Source organism: Glycine soja, chromosome 5 (genome assembly GCF_004193775.1).
Source record: "Glycine soja cultivar W05 chromosome 5, ASM419377v2, whole genome shotgun sequence".
NCBI lineage: Eukaryota > Viridiplantae > Streptophyta > Magnoliopsida > Fabales > Fabaceae > Glycine > Glycine soja.
In genome coordinates this window covers 42,628,555-42,649,299 of record NC_041006.1, presented here as the reverse complement: position 1 = coordinate 42,649,299, position 20,745 = coordinate 42,628,555, and the positions used below count along the sequence as shown (strand labels likewise).

General features: G+C 28.0%; 1 protein-coding gene across 2 annotated transcripts; it reads left to right on the top strand.

Annotated features, from left to right (window-relative positions):
- Positions 1 to 15,070: 15,070 nt before the first annotated feature.
- Positions 15,071 to 20,745, top strand: LOC114413570 (NADPH:adrenodoxin oxidoreductase, mitochondrial-like). 2 transcript variants are annotated; one of them, XM_028378034.1, is made up of 13 exons: positions 15,071 to 15,438; positions 15,559 to 15,619; positions 16,259 to 16,372; positions 16,478 to 16,531; positions 16,708 to 16,824; positions 17,033 to 17,142; positions 17,228 to 17,301; positions 17,866 to 17,927; positions 18,182 to 18,380; positions 18,650 to 18,710; positions 18,974 to 19,041; positions 19,886 to 20,028; positions 20,199 to 20,745. In XM_028378034.1, exons 1-13 carry the CDS (start codon positions 15,086 to 15,088, stop codon positions 20,427 to 20,429), a joined length of 1,647 nt encoding a protein of 548 aa, XP_028233835.1. In that variant the 5' UTR covers positions 15,071 to 15,085; the 3' UTR covers positions 20,430 to 20,745. The 2 variants fall into 2 exon arrangements, with proteins under 2 accessions (XP_028233835.1, XP_028233836.1); XM_028378035.1 differs by having other exon boundaries at positions 15,233 to 15,438; positions 15,515 to 15,619.

Sequence of the window (20,745 nt, the reverse complement as noted above, 5' to 3'; positions counted from 1 at the left end):
TATATAAAAAGTAACAAAGAAATGAGAGGGAAAAAATTGACAAAGATCGAAAGTGAATACATTTTCTATCACTTTATTATTATTATCTCTTTTAAAAATTCCTTTTACCTAAATACTTCGTAAAAATATTAACTAAGATATATTTAATGTTTTAAAAATATAAAAATATTGAATGTGTTTATATTTTAATTGATAAAAAGATGTTATAGTTTCCTTAAAAAATGATCTTATATAGGAGAATTTAAAATTATTTATTAAATTTTTTAAACAACATTAATTGCCTGAAGGATTCAGCTTTCCATTAATTGCAATTAATCGTCTTTCGGTTTTCTTCTTCCGCCATGATGGTTGATTGCATGTATGATGCGTTGAAATTTGTATACATTAGTCAACGAAAATTACTTGCTTAACGATTCTATCATTGACTAATGACGAACAACTTGATAATGGCGTAATGCTCTGAACGACTTACCAATATACTAATCATTATGTGAACATATAATTCACCAGTGTATAATACGTAGGAGCATATTAATTAACTTTTCAAATTTGTGTGACAAATTAATAAAGTAGTAAATCAAATCTATGACGTTAATTAACATCATCAACCTTGACGCATGTTGAGGAAAGCATTGGTAAACTTGATTTGAAAAAATTTATTTGAGTTAACCCTAATTTTATAATGAAATGATTTATCTTATTTAAAAAGTATATTATAATAAAAAAATTAGAGTAACAGTAATAATATTCCCACTTCAATTACATTTTTTTAATTTAATTTGTTATGGTTTGATGAAAAATAATTATAGTTTTTTTCTTCTTAAAAATCATGTTTAGGAAATTCATTGTCGAGTCTAAAAGTTTTGAGGTTTTAAGTTAATTTTTTTGGGTAACATAAAAAAACTATAATAGAAAAAATTAATATTCAATCTAGTTGACTTGTCAATTCTCATTTTATTTTTCCTTATTGACAACAAAATTATTGATTTTTACAATCAAGGATTTCTAACATTAGGCTCTAAATATATAAAATGGTAAACTCATTCAATCTATCTTTTAACATAACTAATTATTTCATATAAGGTTTGAGTAATTTTTATTTTAAGAATTTTTATCAGCAATAGTTATAAGTATTACTATTATTAGTAATATTTTGCAAAATAATGCATGTATTTAAATATATATATATATATATATATATATATATATATATATATATATATATATATAATATTTTTATACAAATTAATACTTTTAGTTGAGTATAGATTTCTTTTGCTTACACTTTTTGCCATTAATATTTTATTTTTAAAAATAAATTAATATTTTCAATATTATAATACTTAGTTTTTTAAGATAATTACAATATTTTTTTTCAATTTATCCTTGTCCAAAATTTTCATTCTTTTTCAAATAAAAATCAAACATGAATTCATATTCTAAAAATTATTTAAATTGACTTTCAATAGAGTAAATATAATATGTGTATAAAATATCTAATGGGATAGTCCAAGTCAAAATTCAATAGAGCAACAATGAGTGTATGATTTATAAAGGTAATCTTCTGTAACAGACCTATGTTACTATGTAGTAGTTCGTTTAGAACAATTATTATAACAGCTAACGATATTATGATATATAACACTTTGATATCGAATGACAGTAGTCGTAGCGCTAGTATTATTAGTATCTTTAATTAAATTTAAATTGAAATGTATTTTCAATTGTAAAAATAGTTTTTCTTTTTTTGTTCTTTCCTTCTTCATGTACCCAAAAAAAAAATCATAACCAAAATAAAACAGTTAAAACAAAAAAAAATTATTTAGTTGTTATACTCTTAAAAGTACTGATTAACAAAACTCTTGATTAATATAATTAGTTTTATACATTCCAGACAAACATTCCTTTAAACCGCATTTTGATGCTACCAGCAAACAAACAAATAAACCCATAATTCTCGAGCTAAGACTTCCCTGAGACCAGAGACTTGAAAACAATTAACCGACAAAGTTTTCTTCATTTACATTAAAGGGAGAAAACTTGTATACGTACTATATTTTTGTATATTTTTTTTACAAGAGAGACAAGAAAAATATATGAAAAATAAAATAATTAATCAAATAAAAAATATTATAAAATAATACTAAAAAGTATAACTTTTAACTAATAAAAGAGATATATATAAAATAGGCATATAGTTAGCTAGGGATGGCTGTGTGTTCTCGCACATACAGTACTCCCAAATCTTTGTCGTAGGTGCCGTGTCTTTTCTGGCTCCTTTTCTCCCGTTAGAATTCTCAGTCCCCCACACCACACCATACTTTTCTCATTTTCTTTAGCTTTCCTCCATGATCTTCCCGAGAAACAAACACAACTGTATGAAAGCAATTTATATGTGAAAGAGGACGGTAAGGACATTTAAAATATATATATATATATATATATATATATATATATATATATATATATATATATATATATATATATATATATATATATATATATACTTACAACTATATAAAATGTGTGTTTATACCGTTTACATGTGATTAATTTCCTTTTTCGATAAATACTTTTCTATACACACGTATATGAAAATTATTATTTTTTACCAAATTATTAAGCTTACACTGTTATGTTAATTAAGCTCATTTAAATTTAGAATAATGCAATACATTCAGAAACTTATTTGTAAAGTCAGTCAGAACAAATTGTTAATATTCAATAGTAATTATTAAATAAGTCAAAGTTGTGTAAATTATTTACTCGTTTTAGAGTTAAGAATAGTGTTATTTTAATTATTTCAATAGAATTTATGGCAAATTATTTTTTAGTATATACTAGTATTTTACTTCACTTTATATGTTGGATCCCCCTGCCACTTAATTCTTGTCTCTTTTTTTTTTTGTAGTACACGTTTTACTTCTTCCTTTTGAAATATTTTTCCATCTCTATTCGTGAACGTACATATATATATATATATATATATATATATATATATATATATATATATATATATATATATACATTGAAGTTCATCGTCTATATATGTCCTTGCTTAACCTGTATTTTGAGTCTTTCATTAATCACATTTGTGAGTTAGAAATTTTTGAAAAATGTTAATTAGTGTTTTAAGAGCATTAGTTAAAAAAACTTGAAGTACTTATTGAAAGATAGAAAATTAGTTCATGATTTTTTTTACATTTTTCTATGATTTACACAATAAATATTTTTTTCTTTTAGTTTATTAACTAATATTTGAGGATATTGACTAATAAGACCCTAACGTTATAAAACAAATATATGCATTATTATTTAGGAGTGTTCACGGATTTAGATTAACCATTGACCCAATTATATTGGGTTGGGGTGTGAAACAAATGGGTTGAACTCAACCTAACCAGCTAAGAAACCCTTATAAATGGGTTCGATCTTTTTTAATCCAATCCATATCATATAGTTAAATTTATTACTATATATAAATTAATTATTATTCTAATATAATATTTTATTTCTATCTAAACTAAAAATATTATATTAGCTAGCATTAAAATCGTTAATTCTATTAGTCAAATATTATTACAATTTGATTTCTTTTTAGTGCATTTAGTCATTATATATACTTACAAATACGAAAACATAAATTATTGTTCTAATTTTTTTTGCAGAATAAAAAATATTTGTTCAATATTCAAACCCAATTAATCAAATTCAAACCAACTCATACATGATCGGATTTGTTTGGACCAAGTCTTTCTTAAAAATACACAAACTCAATCCAACTCAACTCATAAAATTTTGATTGCATTGGATACCGTGTTTAACCAAACCTGGTCCGTGAATATCCTTATTATTATTAACAAGAAATAAAGGGACAAAGAAATTGTTAAGAGAAATTGATATTTTTTCTTCTAAAAACAAGCAAGGTATTTTCAAGATTATAAATCATGAGACAAATCTTTAAAGGAAGTAAAGTACTAACAAAGGGGAAACTCCTCTCCATACATACATTCCTCTGTTTACATAATCAGAAAGTGAACTATGTTATATATATTTAAAAGACTCAAATTACTAGTCACTTGGGCATTGTCCCACAACTTGGTAAAAATTACTAGTACTTCCATTTCTATTTAAAAGACTCAATTTTTATTTTTCTTTTCTTTTATATAAAACTCAATTCATATTATTTCATGCACTAATTATTTTTAGACTAAAAATATCCCTGATTAAATAAGAGAGATGATATGATCATGTATTTAGAAAAGAGAAACATTAATAACTATATTATTTTTGAAAAAATATATAAATTTATTGCTATCAACTAGTAAACTAATCCTCCCATCCCAAAATAATAGTTTTTATAGGTTATTTTATAAAGATCAAGAAAAAGTAATAAGTAGATTAAAGAAAATAATAATTTTACAAAATTAATCTTATATTATTGTTAATTTATTTGTAGATTTTATTGTTTACCATTAATATTATAAGAGATATAAATAAAAAAAAATAATTAATGTTACTTTTGAAAAGTTAAAATAACAATTATTTTAAGATAAATTTTTTCTCTTACATAATTATAATAAGATGAAAGAATAACTATTTTTCTTGTTGTTAATAAATTAGATAGTTGAATCTTACCTATAGGAAGGAATATAATAGAGCTCAACACTATCTAAACACGTGACCAAAAGTAAATGCTAATTAATCTACTATTATGCCTTTTTTAATGCATATTAATTAGCTTATCAATATTGGGGTGCTTTTGTCTTTTTTCGTCACAAAGCCAAAGGAAGACTTAATATTGATGCCCACTGCTGATACAAGGTTGAATCCGCGTGATGAGCAGCATGTTCTTGAACAATATCATAATTAGCATATTGTACTCATATCTTAAAATTATTTGTGTAACACATACAAACGACAGCATTGAAACTTGGAATGTCGTTTTTGAACCCAATATTTACCCTAATCAAAAACTTAAAGAACTTATTTAAATCCGTATCAAAAACATTTTCATCGTTGGATTCCTCATCGCATCATCCCATGCTTCAGAATTCCCTTCCCTTTAAAATTACTTTCATAACTATGCCTCTTGATGATCCCAAGATGGCTTAGTTAACAACAATTATATTCCATGTTAAAAACAACAACAACAATTATATTCAGAAAAAAAAGTTAACAACAATTATAAATATACGATAAGACAGAAGCTAGCGGTTTCCCTACTCCTACTTTCATTTCTTACTCTTAAAGACGACCCTACAGTAACTCCCTTCCCCATCTCCAAAAAGGTGAAATAGAAAGAAAGGTAAAGGGCAATTTGATTTTTTTTTTTTTTTTTACGTTAAGGGTAATTTGAATTTGGATATCTAATAAAGTTGGTTATTTTCTTAGGTAAGAAATAAAACAAGCACACGATATGGTATGGTGGTAATTCTTCGTTTTTTATGTTCTAGTTAGGTTGGGCGCAAACAATACAAGATTACTTTAGTCTTAATGTATTTTTTTAAAATTTTAGGAAAATTATTGATATTTAACCCCTATACACTATTTAAAAATTGTAATTGTCGATCAGAGTAGGAGAAATGTTTCTTTTAAATGTATCATCGATGTGATTAATTTTAATGGAATATGAATTATATTACATTGACTTAAAAAAATGAATGATTTTAAGTTGGAGATTTTAAGTTTAATTTATTGAATGTTTTATAAGTGATTTTAAAAGCGAATTGGAAGTCTCTTCCTTGAATTAATTCAATCCTCAAAGTGTGGGAGTTCAAATTCCTACGGTATGTTTTTTATTTTTATTTTCTTATCTTTTATCTGACTAAATTAAAATATATAAGTAAGAAATAAATCTTATTTTATAATATTAGAAAAATTATCTTAACACTCATTAATTTGTCTTAGCTGTGATCTCTTTGATCGAGAATTGTCAGGAGTACAACTTTGAGGATGGTAATTTATTTCATATCAATATAAAAATGTCATAAACACAATATAAGTTTAAATAAAATACATAGTGTATTAGCTATTTCATAAAAGTTAAACAGAACTTGTAATTGGTGGTGAAATAGAACGTGTGCACAAAGTGAATGAAGGAGGAAACGATAAAGGTGAATTAATTAGTACTAAACATTTTAAGGTGAAAATAATTAAAGTCATCACCAGCTATACTTGTGGTGAATAGTATGTATGATTAATATTATTAAGAATTCTGTTTATCCAGTAGAAGTGTGGGGATTACGGGGATAATGAACTATCTCTCCACCAAAAGGCCAAGAATTTAAAACGAATTGTCTTGCAAATATTTTGAGGGAAAATGATGATCTGGCCTTAGCTAGCTACTTGAACTTGACAAAAATGCTCTTGCTGGCGTTGCGTGCACGCATTTCGAGGCATCCAATTAATCTTATCCAAACATATGATTTTGTTTATACATGAGAATATAAAAAATAATACTATAATCATACATAAATAAATAAATGTAAATTATTACTTTAAAATCTTGGTAAATATAACAACTCAAAATGCATTAATTTTTATAATAACTAAAACTAATATGTCAAAATATTTGAAAGAACGAAAAATATATTATATATTTTTTAATTTTTATAAAAAATCTAGTATTTATTATACTCTTGCGAACCTGATCGCATTCTAATAAATTATTATGCATATATGTTCTCACTTCTCGTTCAAATGAAGTATATTATTTTTTGGTGTATAAATGAAGTATATTTTGTGCCTAATTTCTTTGTTTTATTCCTCATTCTTTCCCTTTTTTGTTTTTCCCCTTTAACTTGAGACGATATAAAATTCTTCCAAATATTAGCTTCTTTCGTAAAATAACAATTTTTTTTAATCGAAGCTGTAACCTGTAATTCAACAAATTCCACTGATAATGACAGCTTTAAATGTGTTGCGTGATGCTTGATTTTTTTCTTCTAACCATAGTAATCTTAGTAGGAAATAAGAATTAAATTTTTAAATTATTTAATTAAGAAACATAAATTATTATTATTTATCACAAAATAAGAATTAAATCTTTGAATCATTTATTAAGAAACACAAATCATTATTATTTACCGCAACCATTGTTAGTTGCGTTAGTTGCGTGATGCTTAACGAGATCAACGTAAAACTCATTGTCAAATGAATCTATTATATAGGACCAAATTACTGAATTGTTTAGTAACTTAAAAATGTGGAAAATAAATAATGTTGGCAGACAAGGAAAAGGCAATATCTCAGTAGATCATAAATAAAACCTTCAATCATTCTGAGTAGGAAAATGATAGTAATTTTTCTAATATTTTATAGGTAATACTTTACATACAAATTCCAATGGTCTTTGCATAATGTTTTCTTGCCCCCTACTATCTTGAATCCTTTTGTCCTTTTATATATCTTATGGAAAATAATTCCCACTTTCTATTTTTTTTTTAATTGCAGCCTTGGAGACTACATCAATTTTTAAATGATGTACATACATGAAGGATCCTCATTTTTCCCATTGCTTTTTCTCTAGCCTCCCATGTGTCAAAAGTGAAAGTGATCAAATAGAAACAAAGTCAAACGAGTGAAAAATTAATTAATAAATTTAGTTGAACTAATCTTTTGGCACTAATATATATCATTCAGTTCTATTCTCGCAGAAGAGTCATGGTTATGTAAAAAAACATAATTTAATAATTTTTATTTTTATTAAATGATAATTTATTCATGTTTTTAATTATTCGGAATTTCGGGGGTGTTAAGTCAAGGCTGAATATTATTATTGCTCCTCATTTCTCTCAAGTGATTGTGAATAATAAAAAAAAACATATAAGTTAAGATCGACTCTATAGTCTATAGTGCTTAAGTTAATAAAATAATCGGGTTTCATATATTTTTCTTATATTTATTAAAGGTAGGTTTAAAAGTTAAGTGCAAACTGATTAAATTAAAAACTGAAAAAAATAATTCATAACTGAACGTTATTAATTAAAAGTTGAAAGATAATAAACTAGTTTACTGAACTTAAACTAAACTATAAGTGTTTGATTTTTTTTTTATTGAAATCATTGATAAATATAAAATAATGGAAATAAGTTAAACATGTTTATATGATATTTTATGTAAAAAAAATTTATGTTATGGATAAAAATATAATTTTGGTAATTATAATTTTATTTTATTTTTCAAATAATTTTTCACTGTTATATTTTTTCATATTTTAATTTTTACTATTAATTTTATATTATATCTTCAAATAGGATTGACCTAGTATATATTTAGGACGATTAAGAGGTCTAAAGTAAATTTTAAGGTGAAGACTTTTTAAAACTAATAATATTATTTAAAAAAAACTAATAAACAATCTCTTATGTATTAAATTTTATGAGAATTGATAAGAGATGACTTTTTTAACTAAAATTAATTAAATTTTTTGAGTGAGATAGAGTAAACAAAAAAAAATATTGATCTTAAAAGTGATTTTTCTTCTAGAAGGGTTCAAAGTTCAAACTATATTCACTAAGAAAAAAAAACACATTTTAGTGATCCCTATATTAGATCAACTAATAATAAAATTTGTATAAATCTTAATTTTTTTAGGTTGGCCTAAAGTAAGAACTTGGACTACTTTATACTTAGGTTGACCTTGTCTTAAAATATCCTAACTAAATTTAAAATAAAGTATGTAAAAAGGGATGGAAGCAGGAAAAATGAAAAAAATAAAATAAAAATGTATCTTATATAAAAGGATAAAAAGTAAATTAAATAAATATTTTAAGAGTAAAAAAATAAAATATAAAAAACTAAAAATTTAAACATTACTTAAAACAATATCTTAAAAAATACTAAAATTTACTAAAATATGTTTATTTATCAAACATTACTAACTATATGTAAGTTAATAAATATAAGGGTAAAGATAATAAAATAGTATCTTAAAAAGTACTACAACCTTTCCTAAAAAAACAAAAACACTACAACCTACTTTAATATGTATATTTCTCAAACCTTACTAATATATATAGTTAAACAAAAATTTCAGTTAATAAAAAACTAAAAACTATTTTTCAAAAAAAAAAAAAAACTAAAAACTAACTGAAAATATTTCTCAAGCCTATATTTTATAACGGATATGCATGAATAATTCTAGCAGGGTGAGTTTACTCCCTTTATATGAAGTTTAAGGTAGTAAAAATATAGAAAGTTGTATGTATCCTAATTGAATTGGGTAACCGTAATCTCTTGATGAAATAGGAAAAGTATAGGAACTCAACAACTATGTCTCACACGAGATTATGGATTAGGATCTTTTAAGTACACGATTTAAATGCACAAATAAAGTAATTAACATGTGATTCTCATATATTCAAGATAATGGTCAAAACAATTCATAATTTTGACTGTGAAGTTTTATGGTACATGTCTGACGACGGTCAATTTTATTAAAATAAGTTTAAAATATTTTTTTCCTTAAAAAAGGATTTTTTTAAAGAGTAAAAGGATTTATTTTAATAAGTTCAAGATTGTGAATCTTTTAGCATCCTTAATACATTTACTTTAAAGGAGCTACTTTAAGTTAATTGTGTAAGTTTAAATAATTCAAAAATATTTATTTTTTCCTTTTAAAGATTATTTTTGGTTCTATCACGGATATTTTTTTTAATTTATTGGACTAAAGATTAATTTTATTCACGAAATTGTGATTATGGTTGGTTCAAACAATTTTTACACATAACATGTATCAAAGATGAGATTCTCCTTTAAATAAATTATCCCATAGGTTATTTAAAGTGCTTAACGACTACGTCAGTCTGTTGGATTATTTCCTTTTAAAGATTAATCAAATAAAAGGATATAAAATCAAAAGAAAATTCACAGACATTTAAGTTCTTTCTAAAAGAATTACAGGTTGATTATTTGTGTGCTGTTTAATTTTGTATTTTAATTTTTTTAAAAAAAATTGTTTAATCCTACAAAACTAACAAACACTTTTTATTATTTTTTAAACCTATAAAAATAAAATTAAACAAACAAATAGAAAAAAAATGATAGAATAAGTGTGATAACCTAATTGCAGAAATGACAGAGCCTTTTTGTGTCAACCTTCGTAGGCATTTATAAACTAAACCAAAAATTAAGTAAATAGTCGGTCCCTATTTAGTTCAGCAACTGAAAAGAGTCCGTAAAACTCTAGTAGTTAAACCATTAGAGACCAAATTTTATCAATTGCTGCCTAGAGACTAAATTAATAGGTCACTATTACCAAATAGTTCGTCGCTTACGGTTTAGTTGCTTTTATATTTGACTTAAATATGTTTAAGATTTCTCATAAAGAATCAAATTATGTTTTGAGTCCCTAATAAATTCTTTTATTGTTTGTGTCTTTGACGTGTTAAAACTTTTATTTTAAATTGTTATCATCAGTTAAGTGATAATGTATTATTTTATAAACTAATTTTTTTAACATTATCGTTGGTTATGATAGTATTACATTATCACTTAATTGACAATAAAGATTCAAAACAAAAGTTATAATATATCAAGGACTCAAAATAATAAAATAATTTATCATGAACACAAAATAAAATTTAATCATTTATCATGAACCTTAAATATATTTAAGTATTTATATTTTTAAATCAAAGTAAAATTCATATGAAAAATAACAAACTGAAAATTAGGAAGTAAATGCTATTATATAAGAAAATGTATATTTAATTTTTAAATTGTTTTAATAGTTATTATCTAAATTACAAGATATTATTGTTTGAATATTTATATACAAGACAACTTTTTGTGTGTTCAATTTTGGTAATTAAGCGACGGAAATGATGATTTGGTCTCTATTTTTATTTTATTATATTAGTAACTTATTTCTTGATTGGTCCCTTTTCTAAAGTTTTTGCAACCGAAATTTCTCAGTCGATGTGAAACACTTTAATAATGTTTTAGCAATTAAAATAATACAGTCGCAAACTTTGCATCATATTCAATCACAACATCGATTGCTGGACATGAATACAGATATAATGTCACTTTGCGACAGATTTAGCAACTGCTCTAACAACTGCAATATTGTCGCTAATTCCCAATAATGAACATATTTGATTTTCGACTGAATTTTACGGTTGCTAAATTCTGTGGCTATTTGTTATTTTTCTTGTGGTGCATCTTGTGCTCTTCCTCTGTGATGAAACTTATAGAAAATAACTCTTTGGGAAGGAGAAGGAAATATCTAAATAGTTTGCTCGCTCTTCTAATTAATAGAAGATTTTTTTTCTTTCTTTCTATTGTTCTTATCCCTTTCATTCTTTTGTAAAAGAATTGTTTTATCTTTTTTTTTTTTTGAAAATGCAAAAAACTTAATTATTTTATTTTACACAAACCATTTCAATTCTTAGTTCTTATTGTTAGAAATATGAGGGAGGTAAAATACTACAAAAATCTCAATCAAGCGAAAATAGCTATCAAACTTCTCCAAAGCAATTTGATCAGCTCGTGGCTAACAGACAAATTGAAAACTTGCTTAATCTTGATAGCAAGAGACCACCATGTATTGTTTTACCTCCCCACTAGATATTCATCTTGCACTTCTAAACTTGGTTAGGAGTAATGCATTCCTAATAGTGAAACATAAATATTTACATTAGATACATTGTTGGAGATATATGACACAGTGAAGGAAAGTGGTGTTGATGATGACACCTTAAGATTGAGGTTGTTTTCTTTTTCCCTGAATGACAAAATAAGGACCTGGTTACAATCTTTGCAAAGCAAAATCATCACAATGCAGAAAACCATGGAGAATCAATCCCCCGCCCCCTCCCCAATACAATGAACTATTAAGCGATTCGCGTGGACGTCATCATAGATAAAATTGTTTATTAGAGATTGAGTGAGGAGTAAAACCATGAGAGCTAAGAAATGGATCACTAGAATAAGGGAGTTATCCCTAAATTTTTTAGAACACCAACCGAGACATATGCCTCATTGTTTTAAGTTTCTTGTTTTTTAGGTTAAGTAAATGAACAATATTTGGAATAGAACTTAGAGTTGCTTAATGCATGGGAGTTTGGTTTACAATTTACGTATTTTCCTTTTGATGTCCTGTACGACACCTTCACTGGCTGAGTTATATTAAAACACATTGTATTTTATGTTTTTATCGTGTATTAGGAACATAATAGATTTATGTAACAAACTAACAATTTTCACTCATGATCTTTGATTTTTTTCGTATTCAAAGTTTCTATGTCCTAAAAGTCTAGGCGTAGCTAGGTAATACCTTTTATGATGGTATGGGCCAAATAACAGGTTTAATAGTAGTAGTCTTTTAGGGGTATTTTTTGCTGATTACAAAAAACTTCCCTGAATAGAGACATTATGGCTTTTTTGGAGAGTTGTTTTTGGAATTTAGTTTCAAAATTGAAATCTACAATTATGATAGTGGTGAAAATGATAAAGAATACTTGAATTTAGAAAATGATGATTTATGATTATTTAGAAAACTTGTATTTGACTTTTATTTTGTATTTTTTTTATATATTTTGTTTAAGACACCTATGACTTTTATTGATTATTATGAATGCCATTAATTTTGAGTAATTTTTATTATTTATCCATTTTGATTCTTTAAAAATTTATTTAAAAAATTTGGTCTATCCATGATCCGTTTGATAAAAATATAATCCAATCCATCCATTAATAATTTTTCATGAATAGATATCTAATTGGACCAATACATCCATAAAATCAAACGAAGGGATTGAATCCAAATCATTTGATTTATTTGTTTGTAATGGAAGAATTAGATGAATGGCAAATATAAATGAATTGATTTGTCATCCCTACATACATATAATAGGATAAAGACCATATGTACCTTTGCCTTTTAAAAAAATACCATATAGTGTATGTTGAGTTTAATGTTAGAGAATTGATTGATTTTATATATATATTTTTATATGTTTGATTTTACATTGGTAAAAGATTTCAAAATTAATTGAATCCAGAATTGATTATGAGCTGAAATAACTTTGAGTAGTTTTATGTTGGATTAAAAAATTTATATTGAGTTTTTTACTTTTAACTTGATTTTAAAATGAAATCATCTAAATATAAATCACATCATTTGTAAATAAATTTTAATCGAATCAATTTTATTTAAAGCCAATTTTGTGAATACCCATCTAAACACGTACTAAAATAGTTTACACTGTTTAACTAGGATCATAGTCATGTGTTTGAATGAATGTTATAAAATTAATTTTGGTTAAAATTAATTTTAAAGTGATATAATTTATATTTGAATGTTTTTATTATAAAATAAAGTTAAAAGTAAAATTCAAGATGATCTTAACACAAAAGTCACTCAATATTATTTTAACTCAGAATCAAATCTAAATTCGAAATAAAATTTAAAATCTTGTACAACATGAAATTAAACATAAAAATTAATCTAAAATCAATTATAAAACCAAAATCAATTCTTTAACGTGAAAATCATGCACAAATATACCTTTATCATTTCGATTTTTCATATATCAGTCTTGACGGACCTTACAACTAACAAAATAAGACATTAGAAATTGATTTATTCCGATGCAAAACTTTGTTAAATGATTGGTAGTTGATCTAGTTTTGAGGGGTTTGGTGGTGAGAGTATTTTTTTATTTATTTTTCATAATTGTTTTCACCATGAAAGAAAATTAAATCTGTATGTTGATGTTAAAATATCTTAAAAGTTGAATTGAGGGGTCAGGTCAATGTCTGAGAGTAAGATTCAAAATTCTAAACAACTATAAAAATAATACTAAGAAGTACTATTGAAAAACCTACTACTGTCTAATCAAAAGTTATGAGAAAGACAGTTGAACACTGTCTGATTGACAACAACGAAGAACTTATGAAAGCCAAAAATCACAAATTTTCTTTTTTCTTAATTACGTTGATAATGGGAAAATGTAGTAGTATAATACTAGTAGTGTATTGATTATAAAGCATAAAAAAGTTTTTTTCTTTTTTTTTGAAAGTGGAGAAAGATTGAGCTGAAAAAGTAGTTAAGGAGGTCAGATAGGCGGTTTGTGGGTCCGGGTTGGCAGTAAGAGTCCGGAAAGAGTTCTATACAAAGGGAACTCCTTTCTATTTGGGCTTTTCAATGTTTTTGGACACGACTACTCAATGCTAGTGGTGTGGGCCCTATTCTATGGCCCACTTTGTCTCCTTTCCTATACATATAAAGCAAAAAGCCGAAAATGACACCTTTTTTTCCCTCCCCGTTTTTTTTTTAAAGAATATAATAAATTTTCCCTGTTCTAAAATCAACATCGGGTCCATGCTCTAATTATTTCTCTTGCTTTTTCGTTTTTTACTCTTGAAATTCACATAGCCACAAATTATTATTGCGTTCTAGTTTTTAAACATGCAAATTACCACGTCATCCACACGTCATTTGTGACCTCTCACAATCCCTCATTAACCCGACTCGCCAATCACTCAATTTAATGCGTAAACTATACATTATCTTTGTTTCAATTTTACATTAATTTTTGTTAATTCCCCTGAAGTATTTTGTAATTAATTTCCTTCTATTTAATTGAGAAATGCTATATCTTTCTACACCATCCTCCTATAGATTTTTCTACTATTTTTACGGTAAGTAAATAAAAAATAAAAACATTTAATTTCTTAGAAGTATAAAACACATTTAAAACTTACCAAAAAAAGATAATAAGAGAATTTGTAGGATGATAAAATAGGAGGATTTAAAATTATTCATTTTAATTTAGTTTTGAAATATTAAAAGTTAAAATTATCTTCAAGTGTAATATTGTATATATTAAGCGTGACTTTATGTGATTATGTATTTAATTTAAAAGCTTTTTTATATCACGCAACCCTCCAAAGAATTAGAAGATAAACAGAAAGAATTTCAATGTATCAATAAATTAACTAAAAAAGAAACATTGGGCTCAGGCTCAAACCAAACAAAGGGCCGGTTCCGTGGTGCTGCTTCTCCACCGGACTTCAATTCAGCCCATCATCTCATTAATCTATCGTAAAATGGGTGGATTGTTGCTTATTCTTCATGAATTTTTGGGTCACAGTCAGGCCCAATTCAATTGGACTTGTAAGGCCCAAAACGATCTATCCACCATACCAATCCAGACCCGAAACGAATCAAGTCGGACCTGTTCTGTTTCTGTTTGTGAGAGACACAACACAACATAGAAGAGGTGATTTCCGTCCCAACAGTAAAACCTTCACTGCAGAAAAAACCGAAATTCCATTTGTGTATTTTTTTTCCCCCTCTCAGATAATAAAATGCAAAAACTGGAACTTTTGGGAGCTAGAAGGTGGCTCTGTAGGAGCATTTCTTCAAACCCATTGCGGGTGTGTGTTGTTGGAAGTGGCCCTGCTGGTTTCTACACTGCCGAGAAGGTAAAGCTCTATTCTTTACGCTTCAAATTTGAAAATGGATAACTCTAACCGAATTGGGTACTTGGTTGGTTCGTAGATGTTGAAGGCTCACCAACAAGCACAAGTTGATATCATTGACAGGTTGCCCACGCCTTTTGGGTTGGTTCGCTCCGGTGTTGCACCCGATCACCCTGAAACCAAGGTCTATTCTTGTTTTTTGCACCTCAACTCCTAAATTGATTAGCACTGGTATAAAGTTCTTAGTTAGATATTTTGGTGTTGTAGAGAACAAGAAATAGAGTAAAAACCCCAGGTCACACTAGTCCCTAAAATGCAACAAATTCAACCTAGTCCCTGAGAAGTGAGAACCACAGATGTTGTCAAACTGGATTGGTTGCATTTGTGCGAACCATGCACTCACACCATCAATAAATTGGATTCTGTTGGTTGAATAACGGACAACTCAAATCTCGAGATAAAATATGAGCTGTCCAATCTTTTTCCAATGGTTCCAATACGCTGACTGCATAAATGTAATTCTCACCACTGCAACAATATGGATCTCTGATGTCTATGTATTTGGTCTTGTGAGGGACTAATTTATCTGGTGTGTCAGGACTAATATATCTAATATTTGTGGTTCTTAGGGACTAGAGTGGGTCTTTTGGATTTCTAGGATCTACCGTGTCTGCTGCTAATTTTTTCAAGGATGGATTTTGAGGTTTACTTGAAGAAATATTTCAAAACTTCAATTTTTACTTTTTTGGGTGCCGGGGGTTTCAGTAGATTCTTTGGTGAGAGTAACACTGTTGAACTTAGTTTACCAGAAAACTTGCAACAGATTGTCATCAACCAGTTTTCAAGAGTGGCACATCATGAACGATGCTCATTTTTGGGGAATGTGACCCTTGGATCCAGCATTTCTCTCTCTGAATTACGCGAGCTGTATCACGTGGTGAGGCTCTCTGGTTCTGGATTTTATGTGTTAATGGTAACATGCTAATGTAGATATTTGTCAGTTGTACCATCTTTTCAATAATCATTTTATGAACTTGAGCAGGTTGTCCTTGCATATGGTGCCGAAAGTGATAGAAGTCTTGGTATTCCAGGGGAGGTAAGCTTGATTTATTAAATGCTTTTCCTGAATTTGCTAGAATTTTTGTTGTTTCATTGGTTTTGCCTGCGGTGTAAGCAATGGCTTAATGTTCTTTTATTTTGTGATGGCTATGCATTAACTGATAGTTTGAGTTACTCTTGTTTCATTTCTTTTAATATTCCTTTCCTTCTCAGAACTTGAAAGGGATACATTCAGCTAGAGAGTTTGTTTGGTGGTATAATGGGCACCCGGATGGACGAAATCTTGAGCCAGACCTAAAGAGTACTGATACAGCTGTAATCCTTGGCCAGGTAACTATACCTATTGTGCTTCCTAGTTCCTATACTGCCCAAATTTTATAGTGAGACTTAGTTGAGTAATACTGTATTAGTTTCTTTCTAAGAAAAGACACCTGTGGTGAATGTTAAGACTAAAGAACATACTTGTGCTGTGAAGATGAGTTTCCCGAATATATAGATATAACTTTTAACTTGGATTTAAGATTTTGTTTAATTTCAGGGAAATGTTGCTTTAGATGTTGCAAGGATTCTTTTACGACCTACTACAGAGTTAGCAACAACTGATATTGCCAGTCATGCATTGGCTACTTTAGAGGAGAGCTCTATCAGGTTTTTATTTGCATTATTTGAAGCAACCAGATAATCTTATTAATATTCCATATGTTCTTTGTTTGTAATATAAGCAATATTGCAGGGTGGTTTATTTGGTTGGAAGACGTGGTCCAGCCCAAGCAGCTTGTACTGCAAAAGAACTACGTGAAATTCTTGGTAACTTCTGCATCAACTCTTATACCAAGTTCAATTTACCTGTCCAGTTTTCTTATACATATTTGTTTGATGCACTGATTTGAGTTTGGTTTTGTTCTATGGAATTGTTTAGAAAAGGGGGCATGCCTTGGCTATATGATTACTCCACAATTTTATTAGACTTAAAAGTTCCCTTTATGAACTAATACTTCTTAATTTGCATCCCAATTGATCACCTAGCTTGTCAGTTTAGCTTCCAATTTTCCATTAATTTCCATGATTTCAGTCTTGTATGATTTCATTTCCAAATGCATATTGATGCTTCTTACTTTGAACCTGTTTCTAGTTCCTCACAAGTCAGCAATTTCAAACCATTTCCGACCTTAAGATTCGGTTTGAACTGAAAATGGAACTCTAATCATGAATTTTCCCCTACTATCTGACATGTTATTATCAGCTTCTCATCTTAATCGGACTTGGTGCTGATTACTTCCAATTTATTTATCAATTGTCATATACTATGAGTTATATGCTATCCCTCTCTCACACATGATGCTAACTGAAGCTTTAACATTTATTTTACAGGTATTCATAATGTTGATATTTTCATTCAGGAATCTGATCTACTTTTAACCCCAGTTGATGAGGTATAAAATGAATATAATTTTAGTTCTTTTATCACTGTTTTTCAATAAAATTTGCCCCCCAAAACATAAAATATAAGGATTACCCAAATACATGTTTTCTAAATTCTAATTACCGTTCTTTTAGTTTTATTTTCCTGTTTTTTTTATCTAAATTAAAAATGTTAACCTCTATTTTTTATAATTTAAAAAAACTTTGATTCCTTTTCACTAATGTTATCTATGATTCTATGTGTTGATGCTGTCACTTGGCAAAGGAAGAACTTAAGAGTAACCGAATACAGAGAAGAGTTCATGAGTTGCTCTCTAAGGCTGCTACCTCGAAACCTAAACATGCTTGTTTGAACCAACGTGAGCTCCATTTTGTCTTCTTCCGTAAGCCAAATAGTTTTCAAGAGTCGAAAGACAGAGCTGGCCATGTTTCTGGCATGCATTTTGAGAAGACAGTTCTTCAAGGTAACTTTTGTTTGTCCATTTTTACTTTATTACTTTGAAGTAAGAACCTTACAACATGGGCAATAATGTAAAATATAATATTGTGAACAATTGTAAATTGCCATAATTTCTTGTATAAGTGCAGATATGTGCACTATTGGGCTTTCCTAAAATGTTTAATATATGCTATTCATGAAGCTTTGCTAAACACTAGCACATTTAAGTTCATAGTAGCCTATTCTTGTGCAAAAATTATTTATGATTGCTGATTATTCAACCAAATATTGCAGGTGTTAGCCCTGGCAAACAGATTGCTGTTGGTGCTGGAGAATTTGAAGATATAAAATGCGGGTATCATCTCGCCTTGGAAACCATATACAATTACTAAGATTCCTAGTTGTAAAAATTGTCATTGCTTGACATGAAATCGTTTCTGCTTGTAGCATTGTAATCAAAGATCCATTTTTTACAATACTCCATATCCATCATAAAGAAATTGATATATGCTCCTCAAATGACTGATTGCAGCCTCTGAAGATATTTATTCTTGTGTTGTTATTACAAAATGTTGAGGGTAATTAATGAGTATGGTGCAACTGGCTGGCTTTTTGTAGGATGGCACTTAAGAGCATTGGTTACAGATCAGTACCAGTTGATGGCTTACCTTTTGATCATAAGAAAGGTGAATGAATACTGGATGCTCTCAATTCATTCAGAAGTCTCCATTGTTTTAATTAATTCATGTTTCATATTTTCTGGTGGAGAAGTCATGTTTAAATCAATGCTTGTTTAAAAAATATGACTGATTCTAGAAAAATTTCTTCTGGTTTTTGAAAATGATCTGTGTAAGTGAAAACATAAAATGAAAATAGAAAACATTTTCTCAAACCAAACAGCCCTAGAGATTTGGAAATAAGTGATTTAGTTTTGTTGATCCTAGGGTTTTAATTGAAAAATGAAAAGGAAAACAAAAATAACATTTATAATATTTTTTTAAAATTCTTTTAGATGAAGTTTATGCTCTCTTGAAAATAGTCTTTAGCATTTTTTTTTCATGACATGGTTTTGTTTAATATTAGTAGATCAGAAGTTTTTACATGACAGCAAAACAGTACATGGATGGCTTAACTCTTAACCTTAAAAAAAGAATTATAGATTCTAATGGAACTAGTGTGTTGAACTTGTGTATTTGTGTTTTTTAAGGGTGTTTCTAGTCAGGACTTGTAAATGGATTGTTTTGCTCTTTTGTGTTGATGTATTTTTATTTACTTTCTTTTCTATATTCTTCTCATTGTAGCTATAGGTTAAGTAATTTGGAGGATTCCTAACATTCCTTCTTCGTAGTCTCTCCTCTCCTTTTGTTAATAAATTATTCTTTATAAAAAAATTGAATTGGTGTTTTGAAGACATTGGCCAAGAAACATGATGTGTGGGTGTATGTAAATGTGTCATCTGAATTCTGACAGGAGCTCATAGTTGTATACATACATACATATATATATATATATATGATGGCTACCTTTCAGGTGTAGTTCCAAATGATAGAGGACGAGTGTTGAGTGACCCTTCAGATCCTTCAGTTCTTGAAAAGGGCTTGTATGTATGTGGATGGCTGAGGAGAGGACCGACTGGAATTATCGCCACAAACCTCTATTGTGCAGAAGAAACTGTATGTATCTCTTGCTTTTTCTATTCATATTCTTCCCATAGCAGTTAAACTGACAGAAGTAGCTAGATGATGATTAAATCAGTCATACTAAAATGTCTTCTTAATTGTTATACTTGTGCAATAATTTACTAATGTTAGTATTGTATTTTCTGCTGATATCCACATGATAGGTTTCGAGCATATCAGCAGACCTTGAAAACGGAGGGTTGATTTCGTCATCAACCTTGCCCAAACCTGGCAGGGACGGACTTCTCCAGCTTCTGCATGATAGAAATGTCAGAGTAGTTTCATTAAGTGATTGGGAAAAGATAGACTCTGAAGAAAGGAGGCTTGGAAGTTCAAGGAACAAACCTAGGGAAAAACTAGCCAGCTGGGATGAACTATACAAAACTACCTCATAATGAATCAATTATTTCACATGATACTTCATTATTTTAGCTTGATAAACATCTTATCGTACACCAAGAACAGTAAATAATTTATACACATTTGTTGGCGAAGTCATCCTCTTTATCTGTTGTAATGCCCCCACTTTATTTTGTTACATTATTTTTTAAAAGCAGAAATCCCTTTGAAGAGTTCTTTTAGTTTTAATTTTCAGTTCTAATCTTTGTCGTCATGCATACCTGCGGACAGAGGCATGAATTTTTGGATTGATCACAAATCATGTATCAAAGAACCTGTTGAGCAATGATAATTGTCTTGTTGTTGCCTTAC